The sequence below is a fragment of the Hoplias malabaricus genome, chromosome X2 (genome assembly GCF_029633855.1).
Source record: "Hoplias malabaricus isolate fHopMal1 chromosome X2, fHopMal1.hap1, whole genome shotgun sequence".
In the NCBI taxonomy this organism is placed as follows: domain Eukaryota; kingdom Metazoa; phylum Chordata; class Actinopteri; order Characiformes; family Erythrinidae; genus Hoplias; species Hoplias malabaricus.
This window is the reverse complement of record NC_089819.1, coordinates 22,817,904-22,828,557: the sequence shown is the minus strand read 5'-3', so window position 1 is coordinate 22,828,557 and position 10,654 is coordinate 22,817,904. Positions and strand designations below refer to the sequence as shown.

At 43.8% G+C, this 10,654-nt stretch overlaps 1 protein-coding gene across 1 annotated transcript in view; it reads right to left on the bottom strand.

Annotated features, from left to right (window-relative positions):
* LOC136677369 (extracellular matrix organizing protein FRAS1-like) overlaps positions 1-10,654 on the bottom strand; it is a 177,743-nt gene that overhangs the window by 26,222 nt on the left and 140,867 nt on the right. Inside the window, exons 38-44 of the mRNA XM_066654892.1 lie at positions 10,117-10,249; positions 9,196-9,383; positions 8,024-8,180; positions 6,264-6,527; positions 5,879-6,067; positions 5,502-5,621; positions 3,616-3,795 (exon numbers count right to left, since the gene is read on the bottom strand). Of these exons, the coding sequence (XP_066510989.1) occupies positions 3,616-3,795; positions 5,502-5,621; positions 5,879-6,067; positions 6,264-6,527; positions 8,024-8,180; positions 9,196-9,383; positions 10,117-10,249 (1,231 nt within the window). The remainder of the gene's footprint in view (positions 1-3,615; positions 3,796-5,501; positions 5,622-5,878; positions 6,068-6,263; positions 6,528-8,023; positions 8,181-9,195; positions 9,384-10,116; positions 10,250-10,654) is intronic.

Sequence of the window (10,654 nt, the reverse complement as noted above, 5' to 3'; positions counted from 1 at the left end):
ATTTGTGAAAGTGATTAATATTTATTTTCTCAACAAAGTGTAATTCACCTGAGATAAAGAACTACATTGCTCGGTAGTCCCTGAATTAACCTGTTAATGCTCCATAACGTGGGTGCTCCACATAAGGGCAGCCATTAACCCTCTGGTTGAAGAAAGTGCTGGCGCATCAAATACGACCATTTGCGATGTTTCTCTTAATATCTTAGTGGTAACACAGCGCAGAAATACAGTTCAAACACTCTGTGAATGTGCAGAAACTGCTCTTTCGATCGCATGCTATCGTGACTATACACAATACTGTACATCCCAAGTTACCAGCCTATGTATGAGCTTGAGACTCGCCTCCTCTGCCTCTCGCCGTGTCTCACTGGTGGATTCGCTTGTTTTTAAGACTCTGATAAAACTATTTCAATCACCAAAACAATTCATCCACACGAGGAAAGGGAAGTTTTCACAAGAGATATAAAGATTTTCTAAAATCGGATTTAAGTTTTTCAGGGTTAGAAACAGATTATCTCTTCAGAAAATGCTCTAGGTCACATGGGCCTCTCTTAATGAGAGAGCTGAGATTGAGGAGGCCCTACACCATACTAATAAATTATTGTTGTCTATTTTGACTATTACAAGTCAGAGGTGTGTCACAATCATTTTAAAGCTGTAAATTTAGGGTAAATATACCCCCAAGTGTTCCTTTAAAAACTGGAGCATCTGTTTAAACTTTGAGTGTGGAGTAATAATCGAGTCTCATTAAAATCAGTGGAGAGCTTCGGTGTAGAGTGGTGAGGATTTCATTTTCTATTCAAAATAAAAGAGGAAATTAAAATATTGAAGCTTAAACATGACAGAGGATTGCAATTGGTCTGAAATTGAACATGAAGGGTCCCAGTGACCCAGAGTTTGACCAACTGAATTTTGGTGCCACATCTCTATTGGATAAAACCCATTAACAAGAACATTTATTACACTAACACGTCTAATGAAGGGCGGCACAGTTGTACAGCTGGTAGTCTCGCGGTCACACAGCTCCACGGTCCTGGGTTTGTGGGTTCTGTAAGGAGTGTGGTGTGTTCTCCCTGTGTCTGCGCGGGTTTCCTCCGGGTGACTGTCTGTGAGGAGTGTGGTGTGTTCTCCCTGTGTCTGAGTGGGTTTCCTCCGGGTGACTGTCTGTGAGGAGTGTGGTGTGTTCTCCCTGTGTCTGCGTGGGTTTCCTCCGGGTGACTGTCTGTGAGGAGTGTGGTGTGTTCTCCCTATGTCTGCGCGGGTTTCCTCCGGATGACTGTCTGTGAGGAGTGTGGTGTGTTCTCCCTGTGTCTGAGTGGGTTTCCTCCGGGTGACTGTCTGTGAGGAGTGTGGTGTGTTCTCCCTGTGTCTGCGCGGGTTTCTTCCGGGTGACTGTCTGTGAGGAGTGTGGTGTGTTCTCCCTGTGTCTGCGTGGGTTTCCTCCAGGTGACTGTATGTGAGGAGTGTGGTGTGTTCTCTCTGTGTCTGTGTGGGTTTCCTCCGGGTGACTGTCTGTGAGGAGTGTGGTGTGTTCTCCCTGTGTCTGCGTGGGTTTCCTCCGGGTGACTGTCTGTGAAGAGTGTGGTGTGTTCTCCCCGTGTCCGTGTGGGTTTCCTCCGGGTGACTGTCTGTGAGGAGTGTGGTGTGTTCTCTCCGTGTCTGAGTGGGTTTCCTCCGGGTGACTGTCTGTGAGTAGTGTGGTGTGTTCTCCCCGTGTCCGTGTGGGTTTCCTCCGGGTGCTCCGGGTTCCTTCCACAGTCCAAAAACACATGTTGGTAGGTGGATTGGCGACTCAAAAGTGTCCGTAGGTGTGAGTGAATGTGTGAGTGTGTGTGTGAGTGAATGTGTGTGTGTTGCCCTGTGAAGGACTGGCGCCCCCTCCAGTGTGTATTCCTGCCTTGTGCCCAATGATTCCAGGTAGGCTCTGGACCCACCGCGAACTCAGAGAAATCGTCAGATCATCTTAAAACGCAATGTGATTTTACATTGTTTTATAAATATCACGGCCAAATGTGAATACATTTACATACTGTCATTATATGATGTAAACAGCACCATACAGATGTTAAGAGACATCTGCCTGAATTTAAGTTTAGGATTATTAATAGAATAAATATATTTCTAAGACAAATATAAATCAGGAACGTCCTCTAAATACAAACCCTCAAGTTGCCAGGTTTTAACTGTGTTTTAAGTGTGAATGTCCATGTCCATTTCTTTCAGAAATAAATATAATAGGTGGAAAATTAAAAATTGTGCCAGAAATTCAAATTTGGCAGCATCACAAGTGGTTAGATTGTGTCTCTGCTGCTTGGCAGCATGCAGGACACCACAATGAGAAGACGCAGACTTTTCCAACAAATGTTCTGTGCTCTGCAGTGCAGCTATTATTTGTTAAAAAATTTGTATTGGGTGCTAAGCACAATAGCAGTAGCCGTCACAATGGACACTAAGGTTAAAATAATACAGAGAGTAGAGCGAGGTGAGAATATGTTTGACACTGACCGTTCATGCGACAGGGAACTGTTCCACCATTGGCACACATATCAAGTACAGAGAGAAGATAATGGAACATGTGAATAATTGTGTCAATGATGTCTACTATTTCTTCAGAGAAATGTGAAAAAGGACATTTACATTTATAGCATTTAGCAGACGCTCTTATCCAGAGCAACTTACAAAAGTGCTTTGAGGAGATGGAAAACCTCCACAGTGTGTGGATACTGAATCATCATCAGCGTTGTGTGCTGCTAAGCTGATGAGCTGAGAGAGGACAAATATCTGCGTCTTGACAACCATGGTGAATCATCAGAGGGTGCATCGTTTGATGCCAGACATGGTTGGTTTCACCGTTCCACGGCTCAAGACAACCTTCATAATGTGCAGGAAATTGTTGAGGCAGCGAGTGCTAACACTGTAGCTGCCCAAGAAGTCCCTGAAGCACTCATGAAAATTATTAAGCAAAGTGACTTTTTACTCTGACAAACATTCAACACATAGACGAGGGAGGATTTTACTGGAAACGAGTGTCAGAACGAACTTATACAAGTAGGAAAGCTGATTCCTGGCTTTATAGAAGCCAAAGACAGATTGACTCTCCTACTTGGTGGCAGTGCTTTGGGGGCTCTAAAGCCAAAGTCTCTGAATACTGATTCTGCATGGCATAAAGTTATGACCTCCAAAATGAAAGGGGAGTATGGAAGAATCTGCGCTCCAGGTTTTGCCTCACCACTTAAATCCAGTCCATGTAAAACCCAAGAAAAAACTACAGATATTTTATTATAAACTTTAATGGCAAAGGAGCTCTCAGAACTCATGTATGTAGTGATGTGAGGTTTGCGGAGTTTACTTTAATAAAAAAAAAAAACTAATACAAAATAAAAACTATTCTTTAGTATGTATTTTCTGAATCTCATTTCACATCGCGCTTGTTAAATGAAGGGCAGGTGTCATCATTTTGATGGATGTGTTTGGTCTTTCTCAGCCACCGTATTCTTGGGATAAAGATTTAACAACAATTTAATGACGTAAGCATGAATTAGGGGGAGATTTGAGATACTAATAAAAAGGATGATCATTGGGTCCAAATATGTGTGTGTGTGTGCGTGTTTGTACCAGGGTTAGTGGACAGTTCCAGATGACCCAGCTGGGTTTGTTTGGTGATGCGATAGATCAGCTCTCCGGGTTCACTGTCCTGGTCAGTGGAGGACAGCTGTTGAGTGGAGATCTTCTTCACTGAATTTTCATCCAACACCAAGCCTTTATTGACCACCACTGAAGGGGGGAGTTTATCCTCTGAATCAGAACAAAACAAAGAGCGATATCAGAATGTGAAGGCTGTATCAGGCTGTCTGGACTTATTAAGCAAAGAATGACAAACATATCCCAAATCCCATAATCGTCCAAGTTCTCTTTTGGAGTTAATCTACAATTTTGATTAAAAGAGTAATCAGCTTTTTTTTTATTCATTTATTTATTTTTAAATTTAGCAAAAATATAATACAATTAAGGAACCAGTAATACATCACTGACACTTTTTCAGACATTAAAAAATGACATATTATTTAGGAAAACATTCATTCATTATCTGTAGGTCCAGAGCCTACCTGGAATCACTGGGCGCAAGACAGGAATACACCCTGGAGGGGGCGCCTGTCTTTCACAGGGCAACACACACACGGACACTTTTGAGTCGCCAATCCACTTACCAATCTGTGTTTTTGGACCATGGGAGCACCTGGAGGAAACCCACACAGACACAGGGAGAACACACCACACTACTCACAGACAGTCACCCGGAGGAAACCCACGCAGACACAGGGAGAACACACCACACTCCTCACAGACAGTCACCCGGAGGTAACCCACACAGACACAGAGAGAACACACCACACTCCTCACAGACAGTCACCCGGAGGAAACCCACGCAGACACAGAGAGAACACACCACACTCCTCACAGACAGTCACCCGGAGGTAACCCACACAGACACAGAGAGAACACACCACACTCCTCACAGACAGTCACCCGGAGGAAACCCACACAGACACAGAGAGAACACACCACACTCCTCACAGACAGTCACCCGGAGGTAACCCACACAGACACAGGGAGAACACACCACACTCCTCACAGACAGTCACCCGGAGGAAACCCACGCAGACACAGAGAGAACACACCACACTCCTCACAGACAGTCACCCGGAGGAAACCCACGCAGACACAGAGAGAACACACCACACTCCTCACAGACAGTCACCCGGAGGTAACCCACACAGACACAGGGAGAACACACCACACTACTCACAGACAGTCACCCGGAGGAAACCCACGCAGACACAGAGAGAACACACCACACTCCTCACAGACCGTCACCCGGAGGTAACCCACACAGACACAGAGAGAACACACCACACTCCTCACAGACAGTCACCCGGAGGAAACCCACACAGACACAGAGAGAACACACCACACTCCTCACAGACAGTCACCCGGAGGTAACCCACACAGACACAGGGAGAACACACCACACTCCTCACAGACAGTCACCCGGAGGAAACCCACGCAGACACAGAGAGAACACACCACACTCCTCACAGACAGTCACCCGGAGGAAACCCACACAGACACAGGGAGAACACACCACACTCCTCACAGACAGTCACCCGGAGTGGGAATCGAACCCACAACCTCCAGGTCCCTGGAGCTGTGTGACTGCGACACTAACCTGCTGCGCCACCATGCCCCTTATTTAGGAATTTAAGATTATAAATTAAAAGGACATACTAAATTATATAAAAAATAAAAAGCTGAATTTTTACAGATATTCAGATCTATAAAATAATAACTAGAATTGAAAATGTGTATTTTCATTTGTTAAAAAATTCTAACGGATTAGTCAAGAGGGCAATTGTAAACCAGAAATGATGTAAATTGTTTAACCGAGTTTGAGTATTTTTGACAGGTTACTACTGTCATTACTAAAAGAAAGATCCATGTACCAAGAACACTGATGAAGAAAGACTCATCAATCAGTTTGTTTCCTTCTGGATCTTCAAGATCAAACTTAAAGGAGAAGCTGCCTCCACTCTCTCCCTTTTCATGGATGTACTCCACAAAGCCTGTGATGATAAAAAACATAAAACATAGTGATAAGGTTTTATGGAACACTTTTACGGCGAGCCTGACAGCAGCTCTGAACAAACACCATGTGTCAAAGCATCAAAATTTAGTTTTGTAGAATCCATTCTGAGGGAAAACTTTCCCAGTTTCCCTTATTATTTCAGACAACTGCCACAGCTCTGACATGTCCAGACGTGTTTCCAGACGTCTAGACATTTCACAGCTTTCTGACCCTGGGAGAAAGTGCGAGAGAGACCTTTGTTGATGTCCTCCTGTGTGAAGCTTGTGACTGGTCCTCTAGCAGAGAGCTGGACTTTGCTTCGGCCTCTAGTCAGCTGCAGTGTGCCCACACTCACATCTTTGGTCAGGGTGAACTTGAGTTTAAGGTTCTCAGAGTCAATATCAGTGCCCTTCAGCTGCTGCTCTGTGATTTTAGAGGAAGAACCTAAGAAAAGGAGGTTTAAGATGTTTTGTACAGCAATATCAAAAGAAATACAAATTATATATAACAGATGTAATTTACTGGGTTTCACTCCAGCTCAGATCTTAATAAAATTGTATTATGACAGAAATATTTCCAAAAGTTAACTGTTAAAGGAGGTTGATGTTTCCTCTAACTTTTGACTGAAGTATCTTCTCACCTGCTGCTAACTGCAGGCCTCGGTTGATTGTGACTCTGGGTCCCTCACTGTTCCTCAGGTCCATGCTGAACTCCAGACGTCCAGTCTCAGTATGCACCCCGTCCGTCACGGAGAAGCGGATCTCATCAGTTCCAGAGCCCTGTCCATCTGGAGTGTAGACCAGAAGCTCGTCCAGAATGTCCTGGTAAGTGAAGGTTGATCCCTGGACCAGTACCTTTCCATTCTCCAGCGGCTGGGAGTAGAACTGCCTCCTGCGCAGTTTACCTGTAAAGAAGTGAGGATATACAATGTCATCAAACAGCGCAGCGAGCCGGAGGGGAGTGCCGACTGCTCAGGTCTGTCACATCAGCTCACAGAGGCCGGTGATAGGACGCTGCATTTTATGGTTCCTGCGTCCTTCGTCCGACTTTGATAAAGTTTAAACATGTCTGGTTATATGCACAGAATTAAAGTATCTTAAAGTCTTTCTCCATGTGTTTGTCTCATGGCATTTCATGAAGCACTGTGTCCAGTTTCTCTGCTCCCAGAGTGATGGACTAATGGTTCTTTTATTGTATGTCATGTCATTTAGCCGAAACACTCTCAAAGGTTGAGTATAATGGCAGTGAAAGGCCACAGCCTCCAGGGCTCTATTGACTTTACTTTTATGTGCAGCATGTCGGGGGGCTTCATGGCATCTTTCTCTCGGTTTTATTATGAGTCAGGATTATGAATCGGCTCTGTGGAACAATACAGAGGGACCTGACCTCTGAAAACTCTCAAAATAACACAGAAACACTGACTGCATTGCAGTCTCATATGGGATGCTACTGTCAGACTGCAGAGGTCAAATCCTGGATTTATGGAGAACGTGGGTAAGGGAGTAAAGCGTGGGAGCAGTGTATAAACAGAACATCATTAGCAACATTAGCATCCAGTGTCACGCAAAAGAATCAAACTCCAGACCCAGGGTTGAGAAGAGCTTTTACTGAGCCTACTGATAAGATAACATGTGAATGAAAATGGTTATAAAATATAGACATAGGTCAGGTATTGATAAAACTTTCTAATGTTGTTTTAAAAATGTTTACATTGAGCAAAGACCGGACAGTTAAAAGATCCATCCATCCATCCATTATCTGTAACCGCTTATCCAATTCAGGGTCACGGTGGGTCCAGAGCATACCTGGAATCACTGGGCGCGAGGCGGGAATACACCCTGGAGGGGGCGCCAGTCCTTCACAGGGCAACACAGACACACACACATTCACTCACACTCTCACACCTACGGACACTTTGAGTCGCCAATTAACCTACCAACGTGTGTTCTGGACTGTGGGAGGAAACCGGAGCACCCGGAGGAAACCCACGCGGACACAGGGAGAACACACCACACTCCTCACAGACAGTCACCCGGAGGAAACCCACACAGACACAGGGAGAACACACCACACTTCTCACAGACAGTCACCCGGAGCGGGAATCGAACCCACAACCTCCAGGTCCCTGGAGCTGTGTGACTACGACACTGAGAGTTAAAAGATGATCATCTAAATTTAGGGTAAGGGCGATAACTACTACTTCGATGCACAGAAAACATACCATGCAAACAGCAGCTTACAAAGACTCACAAACTCCCAAACACCTCAACATTTTGTCACTGATCAGGGTCACGAATACATCTCTCCACTTTCCTCATTCTCTAAAATATTCGTTTATATATTTTATGAACATGTTAGAACAAATAGAAAGAAAAAAGAAAACGAAACACTGGGACAAACCATAAGATGGTCTTTTGATGATTGTGAGAACAATCTCGTTCTCCGGCGTGTCCAGATCCAGTACGCTGAGGGAGGAATTAGTGATGACCACTCCGGAGTTCTCCTCCACGTGAATACTATTCACAGAGATGAGTGGAACTTTGTCTTCTTTGGTTTGCTGAAAGATGTACAAGACAATCGGCATTAGTGTTGCACCTCGCTGCAGAGCTCACTAAAAACTCCAAGAGATTTTGAAACCCCCTCCTGCCTCAGGCAACGACTGAAACGAGAGCAATCCAGGACATCCAGCAGAAACCTGATATGCACTTTGCTGATAAACAGTTTGCATTTAAAGTTCCCTGACAGAAAAACTGAAACACACTATGGCTCCAAATAACAGAAGTAAGCAGATATTTTTATGTATATTTCAGTAATATTACTTATAACTGACAAACAAATCATGCTCTGATTTCCAATGGGTACAAACAATTTGTAAAGAAAATCACTCTAGGACAGAGGTGTACAATATTGTCCAAAACTTTTACAGGTTCTTGACATGAGCTTTTCATGGAAGTGCTATATTATTCATTGATTCACATATTTCCATTCATACTCACTTGTGTACATACATTCATTCATTATCTGTAAGCGCTTATCCAGTTCAGGGTCACGGTGGGTCCAGAGCCTACCTGGAATCTTTGGGCGCAAGGAGGGAATACACCCTGGAGGGGGCGCCAGTCCTTAACAGGGCAACACACACACTCACACACTCACTCACACACTTTTGAGTCGCCAATCCACCTACCAACGTGTGTTATTGGACTGCGGGAGAAAACCAGAGCACCCGGAGGAAACCCACACGGACACGGGGAGAACACACCACACTCCTCATAGACAGTCACCCGGAGCGTGAATCGAACCCACAACCTCAAGGTCCCTGGAGCTGTGTGACTGCGACACTACCTGCTGCTCCACCGTGCTGCCCACTTGTGTACATACTCACTCATTTACATAACTCACTCACTGACACACATGGATACTAACTCGTTCAGAAAGGGCACTATACCTCATACTCACATAGAGGGGTGTTAATGTGCTTCACTTTACTGAATTGGTCTCAGTTTTAAAACGCAACATGCAGCAACATTGGCCCTTTGCAAATAAAGCAGTAGACAGATTTGATAGCAGTGTACCTGGATGTCTATAGTAATATCAAAGGCTTCCGTCTGGCTGGAGCCGTCGCTGATGTAGAAGCTGAAGACGTCTTGGTGGACGTTTGCTTGGTGGACATTCTGAACATAGAAGATGTGATCTGAAGTGAGGTCCTCCATTGTGAAGGGGACATCCGGGCTGATCACACGAGCTCCACCCATTGATCCCACTGTGGGTAAAAAAGCTCAAACTTTAGCCTAAGCTCACCAAGCTCAATTCCATGTGTTGGCAGGAAGGGTATGAAGCCTCCCAGCTTCGGGCTGTAGAGGCTGTTTTTTGGCTAAATGTAGTCAGATCTTCACAGCATGGTTTCAATATCTTGTAAAAAGCCTTCCCAGAAGAACAGAGACTGTTACTGAAGCAAAGATAGAGGCTAAACTCAATATTAATGTCAATCAGCTCTGAAGAAACATTAGTGGGGTGCTGTGTCTTTGAAATTTGGAAATAAACAAAGAGAGAGAAGATAATTTAGACCAAATGTGTCTAAACAGAACAATCTAACAAAGTTTAACTGAATGCATTGGGCAGTTTACGTTCAGTAAAGAGAAGTACCCACACTCCAGTGTGCTTTTCATCTTCTACGTTTTACTTAGTTACATTTTATTCATTTATATATAGTAAACAATTCCTATTTTGTTAAACCCCTTTCTGTTTTCTCGTTGTATATCGTAGCCTAGCACTGACATTGACCTGGAAAAAATCTAACAACAGCAATGTGTTTCAAATGTAAATGAACCCCGTGCCAATTAGTAGCTGGGCAATACAGTCTCCATGGTCAAAACTGTGCATCAGAAAAGACGCCATGCAGTCAGTAACTGTAATTTACCACCAGAAAAAGCTCTTGAAGCATATAAAAAATATAAAACCTTTTTATAAGGCTCTATAAAAACTTTAAAACCCACCTTGTTTTGTATTTTCTATAAAGCCATATTTCGGAGGACTGAGCAGCCACACCAGCAGGTCCTTTTTCGGTGTGTCTGGGTCAGATGCGATAATGTGATTGGCTGAAAGCTGGACTCTGCCTCCCTCTTGGACCTGACAATCATACACATTTCCAGCGTAATTATATATCACATACAGGTGCTGGTCATAAAATTAGAATATCAAGTTGATTTATTTCAGTAATTCCATTCAAAAAGTGAAACTTGTATATTATACTCATTCATTACACACAGCCTGATATATTTCAAGTGTTTCTTTCTTTTAATTTGATGATTATAACTGACAACTAATGAAAACCCCAAATTCAGTATCTCAGAATATTAGAATATTACTTAAAACCAATACAAAAATGATTTTAGAAATGCTGGCCAACTGAAGAGTATGAACATGAAAAGTATGAGCATGTACAGCACTCAATACTCATACTTTTGCCTGAATTACTGCAGCAATGCGGCGTGGCATGGAGTCGATCAGTCTGTGGCACTGCTCAGGTGTTAT